Source organism: Sarcophilus harrisii, chromosome 3, assembly GCF_902635505.1.
Source record: "Sarcophilus harrisii chromosome 3, mSarHar1.11, whole genome shotgun sequence".
In the NCBI taxonomy this organism is placed as follows: Eukaryota; Metazoa; Chordata; class Mammalia; order Dasyuromorphia; family Dasyuridae; genus Sarcophilus; species Sarcophilus harrisii.
Genome location: NC_045428.1, coordinates 571,267,729 through 571,288,540, shown reverse-complemented (window position 1 = coordinate 571,288,540; position 20,812 = coordinate 571,267,729). Strand labels below are relative to the sequence as shown.

General features: G+C 36.3%; 1 protein-coding gene across 5 annotated transcripts in view; it reads left to right on the top strand.

Moving 5' to 3' along the window:
• Nucleotides 1–20,812, top strand: part of VPS13D (vacuolar protein sorting 13 homolog D) — a 326,196-nt gene that overhangs the window by 43,982 nt on the left and 261,402 nt on the right. For all 5 annotated transcript variants that reach the window (XM_031962837.1, XM_031962838.1, XM_031962835.1 and 2 more), the window contains 4 exons: nucleotides 42–1,073; nucleotides 8,485–8,575; nucleotides 11,555–11,681; nucleotides 12,554–12,734. In XM_031962837.1, coding sequence (XP_031818697.1) covers nucleotides 42–1,073; nucleotides 8,485–8,575; nucleotides 11,555–11,681; nucleotides 12,554–12,734 — 1,431 coding nt within the window. The remainder of the gene's footprint in view (nucleotides 1–41; nucleotides 1,074–8,484; nucleotides 8,576–11,554; nucleotides 11,682–12,553; nucleotides 12,735–20,812) is intronic.

The following is a 20,812-nucleotide window of genomic DNA, read 5'->3' as shown; positions in this document are numbered from 1 at the left end:
TATGGGAGAAATTGAGTAACTGTTTCTCTCTTCAAATGCAGGTGGTGTTGGCAAAACATGTATATGAGCAAGTTCTACAAACATTGGACAACCTAGTGTACAGCGAAGACTTGAATAAATTTCCAACCAATTCTACCTCATCACCTATCCCTAATTCTCCTCTTCCTTCCCTCAGTGCTGGTGGTGACCCTGGTATTGAACGGAAAGAGAATGGATTGTTTAGCCATTCTAGCTTTTCCAGTTCTTCTCAGAAGTCATTGTCTGTGAGGGAAGTAAAATCCTTCACACAGATCCAAGCCAACTTTTGTATTTCAGAGCTTCAGGTTCAGCTGAGTGGAGATTTGACTTTAGGAGCCCAAGGTCTTGTGAGCTTAAAGTTTCAGGATTTTGATGTTGAATTCAGTAAAGACCATCCTCAGACCTTGTCCATTCAGATTGCTTTGCGCTCTCTGCTGATGGAAGACCTTTTAGAGAAGAATCCAGATTCAAAGTATAAGAACTTAATGGTGTCTCGAGGAGCCCCCAAACCATCTAGCTTAGTGCATAAGGAATATCTTTCCCAGTCTTGCCCCTTGGTATCCAATGTGGAGTATCCTGATATGCCCCGGTCTCTACCTTCCCACATGGAAGAAGCTCCAAATGTCTTTCAGTTGTACCAAAGGCCTACCTGCACATCCCGGAAAAAATACAAAGAAGACAAAGGCAAAGATTATACCTTGACCCCACCTCCTTCTCCAACTATGGATGAACCCAAGGCCTTTTATGGAAAGAGTAAATTTGATGATTCTTTGGTCCACATTAACATATTCCTTGTGGACAGGAAGCACCCTGAGTTTTCTTCTTGCTATAATCGAATCAACAGGAGTGTTGATGTTGATTTTAACTGTCTTGATGTACTGATCACTCTGCAGACATGGGTGGTAATATTAGACTTCTTTGGAATTGGTTCTACTGCGGACAATCATGCAATGAAGACAGAGCCCGCAGACATTCAGCAAACAGTAAAGTCAGAAACTAGCACTGTGCTAGAGACTGATGTTCAAGAGCCTGTTAATACTAAGCTGGATCTCAAGGTATGTGAGCTTTCTCTGGCTTTTTCAAGTTCTGAGTAGCAGAAGAGAAGAGTGAGTGACAAAGGCCTTTTTCCATCTTTGAAGTTGGTAGTTTTACACCTACTCTGTAATTTTAAAAAGTTTCTTGCCTTGATCTATGTTGCCAATGAGCTTGTGTCATTTAATGAAGAACAGATTTCCTTTATGTGATTTGATAATTGTAGCTCTGTCTGGAGCTAGGGAATGGACACTGCAGGTCTAGATTCCATGTCTCTTCATTATTACTGGACTGTTGTTTTTTAATGTTCAGCTTGGGGGTCAACTAGATGGCATAGTGCAGTGGTCCTCAAACTATGGCCCACGGGCCAGATGCAGCAACTGAGGACATTTATTCCCCTCGCCCAGGATTATGAAGTTTATTTAAAGGCCCACAAAACAAAGTTTTTGTTTTTACTATAGTCTGCTCCTCCAACAGTCTGAGGGACAGTGAACTGGACCCCTATTTTAAAAAAGTTTGAGGACCCCTGGCATGGTGGATAGAGCACCAGCCCTGAAGAGAGGACCCGAGTCCAGCCTCAGACATTTAATACTTCTTAGCTATGTGAGCCTAGGTAAGTCCATTAACCCCAATTTCCTTGCCAAAAAAAAAAATAAAAAAAGTTCAGTCTGCTCATTTTTAGATTAGTCAGAAAACATTAAGTACTTATTATCTACTAGTCAGTCTACTAGGCACTGTGGGAGGACACAAGTTCAGAGAAAGAAACAGTCCTTCTGGGCAAGGAGTTGATAGTATAATGGGGCAACGAGTATACACAAACATATATTGAATAATTATGAAGTTAGTAAATAATTCAAGGGAGTTTAAATGCAAGGTAGATCAGAAGGGAGAGAAGGAAGGAGCCAGTATTTGGGGGAATCAGTTAGGGTTTCAAGCATAAGATGCCCATTAAGTTGCATTTTAAAGTGGCTGTGAAAATTGGAGTGAAAGAGGGAAGATATTCCAAAATATTATTATTATTAGTTTTTATTAAAACTTTTTATTTACAAAACATATGCATAGGTAATTTTTTAACATTGACCCTTTCAAAGCCTTCTGTTCCAAATTATCCCTTCCTTCCTCCTACCCCGTCCCCTAGATGGCAGGTAGTCCATAGTATCATTATTTTTGACACTTTGATCCTCATAGAAAGTTTTTATCTATCTTTTAGATACATTTTGTTTTTACATCAGATGTTCCATAAAAACACTCCCCTTCTACACTCCTCACAGCCTTCATTGTGTCCAAGACAACAATTAAACCAAGTTGCTTTTATGTGATGCATCCAGCATCCTACATCTATAGTTTCCTTACTTCATCAAAAGGAAAGAGATGGCATAGTCTTCAAAAAAAAAAAAAAACCCCAAAAAACTCTAAAAGAGAAAAATTATGGATCATGATGTTTTAGAGCTAAAAGTGCCCTTCATGGTCATCTAATCTAACCTTTGCTGATCTCTTGAATGATTGATTGAGGCTGCCAGCTAGCTTAGTGGATAGGGTGCGACTTGGAATCAGGAAAACTTGAGTTTGAATTCTGCCTCAGACATTTACTAGTTGTAAACAAATTATATAACCTCTCTATGCTTAAGTTTGGGAAATAATAATAGCATTTGCCTCACAGAGTTATTAAAGGATCAAATGAGTCAATATATATAAAGTACTTTGCAAACCTTAAATCACAATACAATTTTTTTTTTTTTTTTTGTGAGGCAATTGGGGTCAAGTCACTTGCCCAGGATTGCACAGTGTTGTGATACAGGAGCCACCTGCCAGTGGCTGCTGGAGGTCTGTAGAATGGTCATGTGAGGATGATGATGATACCAGGAGACTGAGAGGCAGTTGCTGTTCTCTGACCTCTCCACTGAGAGACAGTTGCATTGTCTGATCTCTCTTTTCCCTCTGCCTCCAATTTATTTCATTCCCCGTCCATAAGCAACACCTGTGTCAGTAAAGGCTGCTTTGCAACTCCTTTAGATGTTATGATTCACAGCTGTGGAGGCTCTCAGAGAATTGACCTGTCCCTTCACTTAGGCATAGTCCTTAATAGCACAGATAGGAAGTGTCTTCAGACCAGATTTGAACTCAGTCCTCCTGACTTCAGGGCTGGTGCTCTATCCACTGAGCCACCTAGCTGCCCCCCACAATACAAATGTTAACTGTAAATGAGCTTTTTTGCAATTTTTTCCTTTCTTTGCCCCTCTCCTACTTTCTCATTATGAAAAAAGTAATAAAGAATGTGTTTAATTACTAATTAATAACTAATGCTCTGTAATTGAAGCCATCTGTTACTGATCCTAATTTGGCTACCTTTTTCTCCTTGCTCTACCGCTGATATACTCCCTTTTCTTTCTTTTAATCCCATCTTCATGGTCCTTCTAAAATAGAATGAGTTTTTCTTATGATTAATCCCTTACCCTCCTTGATGGGGTATGAGCTTATTTCCCCATTGAGTTTAATGTATTTTTACAGCAGCTCCTTGTCTGTCTGTGTGTGTATGTGTGCACATGTGTGTACATACATGCCTTTTCAACTTTCCTGTGTTGAAAGTGAGGTTCATGTGATGCCTATTGCCTTTCCCACTTTCTATCTCATGCATTCCTCATTGTGAATTTCCTGTTTTTTTCCCCTTTTCTTTTTTCTCTTAAGATTCTTAAAATAAAGCAAAACTACCCTTCTCCCTATTTATCTGATTTAACTTCTCCTTTGCCATTGAAATCTTTAGGCTTCTGAAAGGTCATTTTGTTTTCTCCCCCTCTAAAAATATAAGTATTTCTCTATCCTATTACTCCTTTTATATACAAAATGTTATTTATATTTTTTAGTTCACTCTTGATTTTTTTGTATGTATTTCAAAGGTTCTGCTTAGCTCTGATCTTTTCCCTGGAGATTTTTGAAAGTCTTCCCTCCCTTCCCCACCCCCACCCCCACCCCCCACTTAAAGTCCCCATTTTTTCCCTTGGAGTTTTATACTAAGTTTTATAGAGTGTTACTCTTGTTGGTTTTTTAAAAAAAAATTTAACTTAATTTTTGAAAAGTTATTCTTGGTTATAATCCTTATTATTATTATTATTGTTAGTCTGTAAAGTACAGGATTACTTCACCCTGAGCAGTCACTTCATTTGCAAATGTTGCTCTGTAACCGTTACATTGTCAGTCTCTCCTAATTCCCAGGGCTTCAGAGAATCCTCTAGCCACTGACCTTTGCAGTGTCAACCAACTTTAACCTGGCTCACCTCTTCTGAGGTCTTCAGAGGTCTCTGGCTACGATTTCATGAACCGTAGTTTTAAAACCAATAGCACGCTCAAGAACAGCCATGTGCAAACTTAAAGTCTTTATCATACTTGCTCACATATTGCTCTGACCTGTTAACTCCCAAGTGAACACCAGGTCTGCAAGAGACCCACATGTTCACTAGCAAGCTCCTTGCCTCTCTTGGCTATCCATCAGCTTGGCTTGACTGTCCATCAGCTTGGCTCAGATACCCCAGGATAAAGAGAGCGACCTGCTTCAGTGGGCTTAAGAAGGGTCTGTGAAGTCACATAAATGGCCAATCAGAGAGGGAGCCATCTCTCGTTACAAAGCTATTAAAGTATGATCAGGGTCCCGCCCACGAGGCAGTCTCTGGCCACAGAAATTACTTTTGGGCCCACTCAATAACCTCCTGTTTGCACTGGGCTGACTCATTGTAAAAAGATCCTAACATTGGTCTTTTTGAACATTGTATTCCAAGAACTCTTCTTTATGGTGGTGGCTGACAAGTCTTATGTGAACCAGGCTATATTTGCTTAATACTTGAATTCTGACTATTTTTAGAATTTTTTTTCTTTGATCTAGAATCTTTGTATTTTGATATGAGATTTCTGGGAGTTTATATTTTGTGATTTCTTTCAGCAGGTGACTAGAGGAGTTTTTGTTTTCACTTTGCCCTCTGGTTCTAATAGATTTGGACAATTTTTGTTTAAGGTTTTTGTATGTTATCCAGATTTTTTTTTTAAGTCACATTTTTCTAATTTACCACTTAAGGTTCTGTCAATCCATAACATTTTTTCATTTGATTTAGCATTTTTTTCTGCTTATTTACAGTCAGCTTCATTTTTTTTTTTTATTGAGACTGTGCTTGGGGCAGACCCTGCTCATTCCCATACTTTTAGATGTTATAGGCAAGGTTGGCTTAGTTCTTGATGTGGTGATGAAAACTAGTTCCCAGTCTCTGCAGAAATATCTGGGTTTTAGTTAATTCTCTTCGTGGATCAGAGCTCTTTATCATTTCTTTGTCATCTTTTCTTTCTTGTAGCCCCAATTTGGAATTTGGCTCTGTTCCTTGCAGTGACACAGACAGGGTTCAATAGGGTATTATCAATTGTTCTTTTAGCAGGCCTTCTGCTCGAGCTTAGACTTTTGGCCTTTTCTCTTGTGGTGCAGTTATGGATCACCTCTTCCTTCTACAGAATGCTATTCAGGCCTCCTGCTGTGGCTTGGGTGCTGGTACAGGCCTGTTCTTCCTCTTGCTGTTTTCAGATGAGGGCTGCCCTGCCCTGGTCATGCCTCATGCTGAGCCTCTAGCCATTTCTTTTGATATGAATTGTCAGTAGCCATAGTTGAATTACCCTATCTAAAATGATAGGATGCATGCAAATTCTTTGTAAATTTAAAGTAGCATGTAAATATCAGTTGTTACTCTATGAGGACACTAATTCGTATTTTTGTGAGCAACAGGGCACAATTGTGAAATATATCTCCATCTATCTCCAACTCTTATCTCCATCTCCATCTCCATCTCTATCCCTGCCCCTATTCTTTGTGTGTGTATATATATATATATATATATATACATATATGTGTATGTTTGTATATGTGTGTGTGTGTATGCATGTATATATTTCTGCTCTGTCTTTTCCCCCTGTCATCCTTTCTCACTTCACTAGCTGGCATTCTATAGAAGATGGAGAGAAAAGAACCTAGTTCAGTTGAGTGCTTTTGCAGCCCTGCAGGGCCTCTGGCCTTGTAAGCTAAATAAGATACATGAGGTTTCTAAAACCACCAGTTGATGGTATTAGTTGGCTCATTTGTTCCTTTGATCTTATTTTTCCTGTATCCATAATAGCATATTTTATTACTTTGTTGGACTTTGAAACTGAGTGTTTAATTTGACTTCATATATTCTACACATAATTGCTTCTGCAAGAGATCAGCACACAACCCATCTGGGTTGGGCAGGAGATTTAAGAATAAGCATTTTTTGTCAGTTTTGGTTTTTTTAGACTATAATATTCTTTTATTACTATTATTATTTTTTAGGAGATGTAGAGTCTATATGATTGCTGAGATTTTTTAAAAAAACACTTATTTTTGATGAAGATCCTTCCATTTTGCCTAGGCCACCTACGGCATGGTTATGCTATTCAGGGAATCAGTTCTTCCTTTCTCCACTGTCTGGTCCAAATTCTTCCTTTCTTCATACCCTCTCTGTCTAAACTTCATTTACCTGTTTCTGTTTTCTACTCTTTTCTGCCTTTCTTTTCTCGCTCATTCCCTTTTATTGTTCATTTCTTCATTTGCCTTCATTTTGAACCCTTCTCAACCAGTACAGTATGATGGGTTCACTGTTGACCACTTAGGGCAAAAGAGATTGTTGACCCCTGCTTCAGCAAATTCTAAATACATTGCCATTTTCCCTTCAGAGGATTTTTCATGTTACTTTGACAATAAGTAATTATTTTTAAAGCTAACTTTTTAGTGTGTAGTCAGAACATTTTTGTTCTGTTTTCATTTATAATTGAAGAAACAAAATGGGTGCTCTAGGAGGCTCTGTAAAGGTTTCTTGTAGGTGTTGCTTGAGCTGAGCAAAGAAGAAAATGAGGGATTGTATGATGTAGAAATGAGGAAGTAGGTGTGTTTCAGGCTTGGGGATGTGAAGTTGATAGGTTGTGTGTGAAGAACAGACTAAATAGTAGAGGAAAGGGGATATCTAATGAGCTTAGAAAGGTAGTTGGAATCAGATTGGGAAGGGCTTTAGTACCCCAAAGAAGAGCGTCTGTTTAGTCCTGGACTACTTAGGGAGTCATTAGATCTTATTGAAAAGAGGAATGATGTTATCAGATCTGCAGTTAAGGAAAATTACTTTGGTAACTATTTGGAAGATGAATTGGAATGGGGAGATTCTTAAAGCATGGAGGCAAATTAGGAGACCTTGCAAAGGTCCAGACGAGGTAATGAGGGCCTGAACTAAGGTGGAGGCTTTGTGAAAAGTATGGAATTAAAAATTTTGTCTCAAAGATGTGGATGTGGATGTAATCCAGGGTTAGTTTGGTGAGGCATGTGTGACAGCAGCTTAAGGGGATGAGGGATTTAAGGATAAAGGACAGTATTGAATTAAATTGATTAGCTCTAGAATTAAAATGGGGCAGGAGAGAAAGTGAAGTTAGATCTTGGCTGTGGCATGGGAGAAGACTAAGGAGAAGAGGGATTGGAGATGTCACTGAAGACAAAGAGTTAAGGCATGATAGGAGATTATCATTTAGTTACTATAAATCACTCCAATACTTAATTTATTTTGTCATCTTTGCCAGTTTGCTGGGTATAAAACCTTTAGAGATATATTTATTTACATATATTCCTCTTGTTGAAATGGAACTATTGGGGACTGAATCTTGGTCTTAAGGTATTTTTCTTATTTCTCTATATTGTTGGTTTTCAGAACCTTTATCAGAGATATTTGATGCAATTTTCCCCCACCCCCCAGGTGACTGTTTTCCTTTTTATCCTAGTTGCTTTGCCTTTTCTTTTTCCTTTTTTTTTTTTCAATTCACTAAGCATTTATTAATCACTGATCATTATAAAACATCAAGCTAAGCAAAGGCGTGGAAACAAAATAGATGCCCATTAATTAAGAAATGGGTAAACAAATTTGACATAGAGATAGAATGAAATACTGTGGAATTGTGGGTTGACAAATGATGAATATGAAGAGACATGGGAAGGCACAGGAACTAATGCAAATTGAAATAAACAGAACAAGACTCCCAGTCCACTGCTTTTGGGCCTTCCTAATATGATGAATCCTTAGAGGAGAAAAGCCAAACAGCATATGACTTGTGAGAAATCTGGTGATCTTGTGAATCACCATGTTTTGATTTTTCTTTTTGCAAAAGCCTTTGACTCTCATTTGTTAATTGAATCTTTGAGTGAGATGTAGCACAATGGCAGTGATGTTGAGCAGGAATAAAAAGTACATATTTAGTTCCTTTGTTCCCATTTCTGCCATTGGATCAGGATTTGGAAAAAGTAAAGTGATGGTAACATCATTAGAAGTTTTAATTTTCAGAGATACCATTTTTCATCTTTCATTATCATTCATATTAATAATTGTCTTGCTTTCTCTTTTGCTCTCCTAGGTTCATTCACTTTCTCTTGTGCTGAATAAGACTACTAGTGAGTTGGCCAAAGCAAATGTGTCCAAATTAGTGGCTCATCTGGAAATGATTGGTAAGCACATTTTTGGGTGAGCCTTTCATAAGATGGTGAAGCTTTAGTATTCTAATCATAAACTTAGTTGATAACAGAGTTAACAGGTAGGTTGATGACTTGGATTGATTATGGTTGTAGGCCTAGCCATGATCCACTGGGATATAACATTCAGACAAGAAAATAATGCATACTCACCAGTGGCATTTTCTTCATTGGATATATTCTTCTATGTGTACAACTTGCATCAATTGTTTATTGAGTTCCGCTGGGTAAAATCATTGTATATAACTATAGGGGTTTAGAGTATAAATTAGATATAGTTCCTTTCTCTGGATTAGGTAATAATGGGGAAGATCAGAAGTATTGTCAGTAGCAAAGGAAAGAATGACCTAGAAATTAAGCTAGAGGTTTATAACTTGTTTCTATTAATCAGGAAAAGATTCCTAAAAAAGTTGGGTTTTCTGATAAGTAGGGCATAATTCAGGGAGCAGAAAGAAGCTGCCTAATGTAGGCAGTGGCTTTCTCTTATGTAACCTAAGAGTCCTCTGAATCTGATGCATAAACTGGTGCTGCCCCCTGGGGTAGGGAAAGACTCTGCTGCTTTTGGGTAGGTGTGTTTTTATTGAGCTTTTCATAATGGACGCTTAGATTTGTTGGAATCTTTACAAAGTGTTAAGTCATTAGAATTGATAGAGACAATAATTATCTAATTTAGCATGGTTCAGTATGATTGATCTGATCCTTCAAGAAGATGTTATGGGCCAGAACTTGAAACAAGGTACTAAGTGGAATTGATGGAAGCAATGCTTGTGTGCTTGGGTTTGCATCTTTAAGAGTTTACACATTAGAGCTCACACATTGGAGCTCACAAGTACTGGAGATACACAAAGTTAACTTTGCAACTTTGTGAATTCACACTTCCCATAATTCCACTCTCAGAGGAGGAGTCAACCTTTTACACCGAGCATAAATAGAGCTTCAGTCAGTCAGTCAGTTCAGAAGAAGCCACAAGTCGGAGTTGAGCTAGAGCCAGAAGTCACTTCGGAAGATCGACAGAGTGAGAGTTCAGTTAGGGAGATTGAGAAGGTAATCTGCAGTCGGGCAAAACCAAGCTTCAGAGGGAGGCTGAAGCTAGCAACAAGAGCTTTTGGAACCAAAGAAAGCTAACTGGGCTATTTTTGGAGAAACGAAGAACTATTTTAACACCTGGCTGCATTTGGAGTGATTATTACTCTGAACCGAACTAAGGCTGCCTCCAGAAAACCTCCCCAAGAAACCTGCTCCCAGAGAACCATCATATATTATAGAAAAGAAGAGAACACCACATAGATTTGTATTGAGTAAAACTCTAGGGCCTAAAGCCTTTGGGACTAGAACAGACTGTCTGTTCTAGATAAAAGACCCGACCAGAAGTCCCTCTGTGCAGTGGACCCAAGTGCTGTTTAGGATGCCTGGTGGAGAATGCCCTCTACAAGATCTTCAGCAAATGGACCTCCAGCCTTTGCTTAAGGTCCTCCTGGCTAGGGGCAACTCTTTTATGAAATCACTCATTCCACTTTTGGATAACTAATTCATTTATTCATTCAGCCAGTCAACAAGCACTTAGTAAGCACTTGCCATGTGGTGCATACTGTGCCAAGAGATGGAAATAAAAAGAAAGTAAAAGAAACGTCTGACCCCAAGGGGCTCACATTCTGAGCCCTATGCTTTGCAGAGAGCTTTTGTGGACTGCCCTGGAGATCTGAGATTGGCCATGTGCCACTCAACATATGTTATCAGTGACTTGGGTAAAAGCAATGGTGGTCTGCTCGTCAGATTTGCAGACGGCACATTTGAATGCTTAGCTGACACTTTTTTTGTTTTCATTTAGTTATTTCAGTCCGACTCACCATGACCCCATTTAAGGTTTTCTTGGCAGAGATACCAGAGTGGTTTTCTATTTCCTTCTCCAGCTCATTTTACAGATCATTACAGATCAGGAAACTGAAGCAAATAGGATCAAGGGCTTGTCCAAGGTCACAGCTAGGAAGTGTCTGAAGCCATATTTGAACTCACATCTGCCCAATACTTTTCTCAAGTACTGCCCATCTAGCTGCCCTAGCAGGATCCAACAACATCTTGATGGACTTGGATTGACTCTGCTAAGGTTAAATTTATAGAAGGCATACATAACCTCAAACATGAGTTTAAAAAATTCAACTTCATAAATATATGATGGGAAATATTGTCTAGTCATTTTATCTGATGTAGATGGGGGGTTTGTAGTGGGGAGTCTGGGATCTGAATATGGGAACACTGAGGGAACCTCTGCTAATTAGGAATGCCAGGCTCAGCTGTGCTGCTAAAATGGGCCCTGGGAGAGAGGGAACCAGCATATCCAATAAGTGCAGAAGCAGCAGGGCAGGGATGCTATTGGCTGCAGGTATTTGCAGAAGAGTGAGGTTCTTGGTTCAGGGGGAACATGATACAGTTATCATGAAATACTAAGAAGGTCTTCTTGTGGGAGAGAATTTAGACATGTTTCCCTTGGCTTGAGAAGAACAATTGGGGAAGGTGTGGAGAACTAAGTTTAGACCTATCCAGCAAACACCTTCCAAACAGTGGGATATTTGCTAAGTAAAATGGACATCTGACTTGCAGGGAGGTGCCACTTCTTTAGAGATTTTTAAGCAGAGAATGCCTGAATGCTTCTGTAATGTAGTTAGAATAGATTCTTCTTCACTTATGGATAGATAGAACTAATGAGGTTCTTTCCAGATTTAAAATCTAACTTAAAATAACACAGTCTGGAATTACTTGAGTGTTTTTGAGACTCACTGGGCACTCAGGCCTCTATATCTTAGTAAGTTAACAGTGTCATAAAGAAGTTTAAGTCTCTCATTTACTTTGTACTTCACTGTTTATCAAATGCTTTCTTCCTTATAACCCTGGGAAACAGATAGATACTGACCAATAATTTATTCTTTTTTTTTTTTTTTTCTTGTAACCCATCCTTAGAGGGAGATCTTGCTTTACAAGGAAGTATTGGGAGCTTGTCTTTAAGTGACCTGACTTCTCATGGAGAGTTCTACAGAGAGCGGTTCACTACAAGTGGAGAAGAGGCTCTGATCTTCCAGATATTCAAGTAAAATGATTGATTCTTTTCTGAACCAAATTGTTGTTTGAGCTAAAAAAAATTTAAAGACATGGTACCTTTTAAATGTTGTTTGGAATCTGGACCATTTTTTACTTTCAAAATAACTAAATCCCATTTATGAGGAGGCCCATTTTACCCTGGATTAAAAGGATTAAAATCAAACTCTTTTTAAGTGGGTCATGCTAGAATGCAAAGTCTTAAATGATCTCTGCGTACGTGGTGACTGAAGCCAAATTTTTTCTGAAGAATGTTTCAGAGACCTTCTTTCTATTATTCCCCATTTTTATACATTTCTGAGAGCTTAATAATGATAGTACTGAAGCATTTATGTTACGCTGTCAGATTTTAAAAGCACCTTGCTTTTATTAGCTCATTTATTCCTTACAACTACTTTGGGAGATCAGTGCTGTTATTATTCCCAGATGAGGTCCCAGAGGATATGGGAAGTTCGTGGATTTTTTCCAGGGTCACACACTTCAGTAAGCCTTTCCAACTCTTGAGACCAGTGCTGTCTAACATATAAGACATCTCTGGTTTTTCATTTATTATACCATAGTACCCTAGATTGGAGAAAAGAAGCAGAGGCAGATGTGGAATTATCTTTTGGAGGCTAGTGTTTCAATTAGAGTAAGGAATGAACTCTGCCTTCTAGTGCAGTGTTTAGACTACCTAATTGCAAAGATTCAGGATGGAGAAGTAATGTTGGAGTTCGCTTTCTAAAATGTGGTCCTTAAGTCCTTTTGGATGGTATGGCTGGTGTATGGTGGTATGGCTCTGAATTGCCTTTACATGATTTATTGCTAACAGAACACTCGACTTTGTTTGATCATGATGATTCCCATTTTGTTCATTTTTCCCAGATATGGACGACCTGACCCGTTGCTCCAAAGAGAGCATGACATTCGAGTAAACATCCAGATGGCATCAGTGCAGTATGTCCACACTCAGCGCTTTCAGGCTGAGGTGGTGGCTTTCATTCAGCATTTCACTCAGTTGCAAGATGTTCTAGGGCGCCAGAGAGCTGCTATTGAGGGACAAACGGTAAGGCCTTCCAAATAAATGACTTTCTGAATAATAGAGCTTCTTTTAAGTATCAGACTGAATATTTTCACTGGGATGGTAGCCATAATTTTATGTTTAATAATATTTGTTCTCTATAACATTTTAAAAAATTGTATTTTTCAAGTAGCCAAAATTTACTGTTTTGTCCTCTCACCTCCCACCCCCTAGTTGAGAACTACAGAAAAACACAACTTCTATATAATACTCTTTTCTTACATGATTGGCAGATATCTTCTATAGCAGAATTATTAGCTTGTGCCTTCCCTTTTTTGCTTATCTCCAATTAATCATGCCTATACCTTATTGGCACATAGTTTGCATGTTGTCTCCCCTTAGACTGGGAGCTTCTTGAGAGCTGGGGCTGCCCTTGGCTTTTCTGAATCCTCAGAGAGTATTTTGTAATAATTTGAAGCAGATACTCAAAGGAAAAAATAGATTTTCCACAAGGAATATATGAAAATATACGTGTGTGTGTGTGTGTGTGTGTGTGTGTGTGTATGTGTGTGTATGTGTGTGTGTGTGTGTGTGTGTGTGTGTGTGTGTATAAAAAACATGAAAAATAAACAGTCTGGAGGAAAGAATTGGAAGGAGAATAAGTAGCTTAGAAGAGAAAATGGCAATCTTTATCCAGTATAATTGACTTCCTCAAAACTAGATTAGAACAAATACTAATGATTCCATGAAGACATCTAGAAATATTAGAAGAAAATTAAAATATTTAAAATAATAGAAGAATATAAAATCAAAAATAACTGACCTGATAAACAGGTAAAAAGAGAGAGATAATTTAATAATCATTAGGCTTCCTAAGGACAGTTATGAGTAAAAACAAACTTGGCAGTAGGTTTCAGGAAGTTGTAAATGAAAATTGCCCAGATTTTTTAGAATGACAGTGAAGATGAAACTTCAAGAGAAAAAGTCCTGGGATTGTCATAGCCAAAATCTAGAACTTCAAAGAAAAGAAAAAATAGGGCAAACATTACAGAAAAAACAGTTTAAGTACTGAGGAACCACAATCAAGATCAAACAAGACTTGGTAGCTTCTAAAAATGAGAGATCTTGGAAATTCAATTTTTCCAGAAAGCAAAGGGTAGAGGCATACAGTCAAGAAAGATTTACCCTGCAAAGCAAAATATAATCCTACAAGGGATAATGGATGATGGAGTGCTAACTTTCTAATAAGAAGAGGAAGTTCAAGTGTTTTTTTGGAATGGTAAGGTTTTCAAAGGGCACACTACAGGAATTAAGAAAAACAGGAGGACCTTAGGATGGATTGGTTCTGTTTTGAGGGTTGTAAGAAGGAAAAAAGAAGAGTAAAAAGAATACATTAATGTAGGAAGGAAGAAGGGAATGGCTTTTGGTTTTTCTCATAATTGGGATGAGTAAGGGAAGAGTATATGGATATGGAGGAAAGATTAGGATAGAGAGGCATAAGATGATCCTCAGTCTTAACCAAAATACACAAAGGAGGATTGAAAACACACACACACACACACACACACACACACACACACACACACATTCTGTTTTGAAAAAATACATCAAATTCAGCACAGTGAAACAAAGGGAGATGGAAAATGGTATAATTGGGGAAGATAATACCAGGGACTAAACAAATTGCGATATATAATGGAATATTATTGTACTATAAGAAATGGTAAAAGAAAGGATTTTAAAGAATCCTGGGTAGCATGAACTGTTGCAAAATGAAGTGAGCAGAACCAGGAGAACAGTTTATACAATTGTATAAGACATTACAAAGGGGAAAAACAAATCTTGAAAGATTTAACAGCTCTTATCATTAACTAGCCATCTCTCCAAAGGACCTGTGGTAATACCTTATTTATATCCTGTTAAAGAGACGATGGACTCATTGTGCAGAAAGATACATATAGTTTTTTTTTTTAATTAAAGATTTTTATTTTCCAAACATATGCACAGATAATTTTTTCAATATTGATCCTTACATAGCTTTGTGTTCCAAATTTTCCCCCTCTTCCCTCCACCCCCTCCTCTAGATGGCAAGCAAATCAATATTTGTTATATATGTCAAATCCAATATATGTAAACATATTTATACAATTATCATGCTGCACAAGAAAAATCAGATAAAAAAGGAAAGAAAATAAGAAAACAAAATGCAAGCAAACAACAACAAAAAGAGTGAGAATATTATGTTATGATCTACTCTCAGTTCCCATGGTCCTCTCTCTGGATGTAGATGGCTCTCTTCATCACAAGATCATCGAAACTGGCCTCAATCATCTTGTTGTTGGAAAGAGCCACATCCATCAGAATTGATTGTCATGTAATATTATTGTTTTGTGTATAATGATCTCCTGGTTTTACTTATTTTACTCTTCCTGTAAGTCTCTCCAGGCCTCTCTGAAATCATCCTGCTGGTCATTTCTTACAGAACAATAATATTCCATAACCTTCATATACCGTAACTCACGTTCCAGTTTCTTGCCACTACAAATAGGGCTGCCACAAACATTTTTACATATACAGGTCCCTTTCCCTCCTTTAAGATCTCTGGGATATAAGCCCAATAGAAACACTGCTGGATCAAAGATATGCACAGTTTGATAACTTTTTCAACATAATTCCAAATTGCTCTCCAGAACAGTTGGATCTGTTCACAGTTCCACCCAACAAAATATCAGTGTTCCAGTTTTCCCACATCCCCTCCAACATTCATCATTATCTTTTCCTGTTATCTTAGCCAATCTGAGAGGTGTGTAGTGGTATCTCAGAGTTATCTTAATTTGCATTTTTCTGATCAATAGTGATTTAGAGCACCTTTTCATATGACTAGAAATGATTTTAATTTCTTCATCTGAAGATTGTTCATATCCTTTGACCATTTATCAATTGGAGAATGGCTTGAATTCTTATAAATTTGAGTCAATTCTCTAATAGTTTTTAAAACTAAAATTTTTATTTAAAAAATATTTTCCAAGTACCTTAAATTTTTTTAAGTCATTTTTAAAAATTTTGAGTTTCAAATGCTTTCCTTTTCCTTCCACTCCTTGAAAGAAAAGCAGTATGATATAAATGCAAAACATTTCCATATCTGCCAGATATATACATACATTTTTGAACATTATGTGAATCTATTTTGCTTGACTATGTTTACTTAGTGTAAAGGTTTTCCTTTTATATTTTTAATTCGAGAAGAGATTTGAGAGGAAAATGAGTAATCCTGATGCAAATAAAGCTCAGATAAATTAAAAAAAATTTTTTCATTAGTATCTTTTATTTTTATATTATATATTCCAATGTGTTTTTCCTCTTTCCATCTCCTATTATAAAACATATGAAAGATGAAAATGTTCACCAAAACTAAATCAACATATAAAAATACAATATGCAGTATACAGTGTTTTATACCTATAGTTCCCTACTTCTGAAAAGTAGCAGCCGAAGGTATCATTTCATATTTATTCTTTGAATCATTGTAAGTTTGTTATCCATTTTTTTTTAAAAGTAAGTTTTTATTGCTATCTTTTTTTTGTGTGTGTCCTCATGGTTTTCTCCAATATTTCTCTTCCTACTAGCGAGAGCCACCTATATTTTAAAAAAAAATTAGCAATTTTTTTAAAGCTAAAAAAAGAAAAGGGGAAAAAACCTAGCCTAACTGATACTTGGGAAGAAAACATATGCAATATAAAATATTTTTGGCCCTCTCACCTTTGTAAAGAGGTGGATTGGAATTGTCTTTTCATATCTCTTTATTTTGAGCCAAGCTTGTTCTTTTACAATTTTGCTGCATTCACTTTTGATTTTTGTGTATATATGTATATGTGTGTGTGTGTATGTATATAGTTATTTTTTTCTTTTTGCATCATAGTACTTACATATAATTGTTTTCTTGGCTCTGCTTATTTCTTCTGCATGTTTTCATGTAGATAATTATATATAACACACTAATATTCCATTACATTTAGGTACCACAATTTATTTAGCCATTTCCTGGTTTCTGTTTGTAAATACTGCCATAAATATTTTAGAGAACTTTCTTCTTTTCAATGACCTTTTTGGGGTATGAGCCAGTAATGGAATCTCAGGGTCAAAGAGCATTAACATTAGTTATTTTATTTGCTATAATTCCAAATTGTTTTCCAAAATTTTTATGCCGGTTTGTAGCTTTATCAGCAATGCACACTGGTATGTGCCTTTCTTCTACAACTCTTCCATCATTTTGTTATCTTTGATGTTCATTCTCCACCTGGCTGCTTTCCTGAGGAAACTCGTGTTCCTTCAAGATAACAGCTGAAACTCATACCTCCTCAAAACTCAGGGGTTCTCTCCTTCCTTCTTATTGGAGAGGGTGGACATCAGAAAGCACCTCCAAGGCCCTCCACTTGCAAGACAAGAATAGCCACCTCATTGTTTCCCACCTGGCTGGATTTCCAGCCACTTGTTTTCAAAAGTTTGCCAGATCTTCTTGCAAGATTACATCAGTTCTGAAACACACACCTCCTAGGTACCCCACGCATGCCCCCTAGATAATTTATGCTTTCTACTATATCAAACTTGAGTTGCTGGATTCCTTTGTTTCTGTCTCTCCCTAGTCTGTTTTTTTCCGTTGTTCTGTTTCTCTATTTTTAAATCAATCTCAGGTGATTTTGATAACTGCTGCTTTTTGAGGGTATGTTTGAGGTCTGAAGTGCTGTACTGCCTTTTTGTCCTTGCCTATTTTCATTTTTTCCCTCAGTATTCTAGATCTTCTGATTTACCAAATGAATTTTGTTATTTTTTTTATCAAGTTTTATAAAGTATTCCTTTGGTGATTGGATTACTATAGCATTAAAAGTTAAATTAATTTTAGCGATGTGTCATTTTTATTATTAGCCCAGTCCAGCCATGAACACTGAATATTTCTCCAGCTATTATTTTAAGTTATTCTTTATTTTTTAAAAGAACACTTTGTAACTGAATGTAACAAGACTTTGTAACAAGTCTTTTGTGTGTTTGATGGATTGATCCCCACATATGGATTTTAAAGTTATAAAATGAATTTTCCTTTTCTATTTTGCTTCTTGGGTTTTATTATTATTATATAGAAAAGTAATTAATTTTTGAGGATTTGTTTTGTAGCTTACAACTCTGTTGGTGCTATTATTTTGGTATCTTTTAAAAAACTTATTTATTGAATTAAATACAACATAAAAAAAAGAAAAAAGACAAACAGAAAAAGAAAATAAAAAACAAAATTAAAAAAAAAAAAACATTGTCATGTGCCCAGCAGAACATCAGAGAGGATTCAAAATGTATAACAATAAATTTCCTTTTCAAGAAAGCATATCGCAGCTATTAGAGTATCCCCCCTTTAATGCCTCTGTATCAGTTCTTCCTCTTCACCTTGTCAATTATGACATATTGAGTTTCTTGAAATTAATCTTTGATATTGACTCTTATATGTTCAAGTTTCTATTAAGTTCAAATTGGGTTGAGACAAAGTCCTAAAAATCTGCAAGTTCATTGAATCTCCATTTTTTTTTTTTTTTATTCAGTTTTGCTGGATATGATATTTTTGGCCACATGCTTAGTTCTTTTGATTGCAGGTATACATTATTCTAGAACCTGTGATCTTTTTTTTATAGCTACTGTTAAGTCTTATAATTCTAATTGTAAATCCAGCATATTTGAATTGTTTTTTTTTTCTTTGTTTCTTGAAAAATTTCTCTTTAACTTGGAGCTTTAGAAATTTGACACTTTTTATGTATTTTCCACAAAGGATCTCTTTGAGGTGGATTTTTTCTATTTTTCCTTCGTGTTCTATCACTCCAGGACAAATTTCTTTAATTATTTCTTGCATTATTGTGTCATGATTCCTTTTTTTGATCACAGCTTTCAGATACTACAATTATTCTTACATATTTTTTTCTTGATCTGTTTCTCCAGATCTGTTGTTTTTCTTATAAGATGTTTCACATTCTCTTCCATTTTTTCATTATATTTTGTTTTGTTATTTCTTGGTCTCTAACAAATTCTAATTTTCAAAAAATTATTTTCTTCTTTAAGACTCTCTGTCTCCTTTTCTAGTTGGTTAACTTTTTTTTCATAATCTTATTTTTCTTGAATTTTTTTTTAAAATTTTTTCCTCAATCTCTCTCACTTGATTTTATAAAGTCTTTTTTGAGTTCTTCTATAAATTCTTTCTAGGCAGGTAGCCTTTTAATGTTACTCTTTGTGGTAGAAGAGGCTTTTGTAAACTTCACTGTCCTCTGAAAATGAACCCCATCTTTCTATTCCCATAGTAAGTTTCTATGACTGGGTTCTTTCTTCTTTACCTGTTCATTAAAAAAGAAAAAAATAAGGAAACATTGGTGTAAGCACCTCTAATCCTGGGGGTAGGGGAGTGGGAGTGGGGGATGGTGCCTCTAGCTTTGCTTCACCTCTCCCCTCTGACCTCTGAAGCCCAACTGGGCCTGGTGTTCCTCATCAGCAGAGGCCCTCAGGCTTCCCGGATTTAGACCCTGGATTGCCCACATAGTCTGTAGTCTGGGAGGTGAAAGTTCATGTGGTACCCTGTGAGGCTGCAGCCAAACCCAGCCAGCTCCAGGATTTTCCACTTGCTGTTTCCGAGGAGCTAGCCTGGAGGGTTAGCACTTCACACCGGTTAATCCCTGTCAATGGGATCTACCTTCTGTTTCAGAAGGACCTCTGTTCTGCCCCAAAACTTCTTTGTTTTTCACCAGTCTGTGTTTACCTTGAGTAAAAAATTTGTCCTTCTCAGAGTCCCAGAATCCTCCTTTGCTATATCTTTAATTATTTCTTGGGATTTTCCAAGTATACCATTCTATCATGATAAAATAGAATTAGTTTTATTTTTTTAAACTGATATTTTTGCTTTTAATTTCTTTGTCTTATCTTATTGCTACTCTTAGCATTTGCAAAACTATGTCAAATAATAATACTGGAGGTTGACATCATTAATCCTGTACTTAATGGAAAAGTTCTAATCTATCCCTCTTGCATATGATGCTTTTGGTTTTAGACTAAAGACTTTTATTATATTAAAAATATCTTTCTATGCTTGTACTTTAGCGTAAATCTTATATTTTGTCAAAGGCTTTTTCTTTATCGGTTGAAAATCATGTAATTTTGGATATTTCAAGCCTGGTGTAAATCCAACTTGGTCAAAATGGATGATTTCTTGGATCAAGTGTTATAGTTTTTTTTTTTTTTTTTAAACAGGATATTTAAAATTTCTGAATATTAAGTAATGATACTGGTGTCTAGTTCTCCTTCTGTGTCTTATCCTTTCCTGGTTTAAATATTAAGATTATATTGTCTCATAAATGAATTCTGGTAATGTGCTTTCTCAAGTTTTTGAGAACAATTTGTGTAATATGGCTACTAATTGTTTCCTTTAAAAAGTTTGATAGAATTCTTCTGTGAATCCATTAGAACCAAAACTTTTTTCTTTCATAGTTCCTTCATAACTAAACCTGCTTACTAATCTGAGATTAGCTTCTTTAAGATCTTTATTTGGTCTTGTCAGTTTGGGTATTTTATATTAATTTCACTTATGTTTACAGATTTTTTAGCATATATCCATAGGTAATATATAGCATCAATCAGTTTTGATTATTTTTCCCCCATCTTCATTAATTGTTATAGACACACACACACACACACACACTCCTATATTTTTCTCCTGTTTCAGTTTACTTCATTTTTTTTTTTATCATTTCAGATAAGTCTTCCTATTCATCTTTGGATTCATCATAGTCTTTATTTCTTAAAAAACAAGTTATATTTCTATATATTCATGTACCATGACTTGTCTATTCATTCTTCAGTTGGTGGGGATCTGCTTTGTTTCTAGTTCTTTGCTACTACAAAAAGTATTGCCATAAATATTTTCTTGTACATGCACACTTTTTGGACATGATGTTCAATTACAGTTTTCTGTCACTTCTGATTTTTAACTAGAGGTAGAAATTTAAGAGTAATTAGATTCTGAAGTACTGTTTTTTCTTTTCTTTTTTTTCCTTAAAAAGAAAAAACTTCATTTATTTATTTATTTATTAATGTTTTTAGTG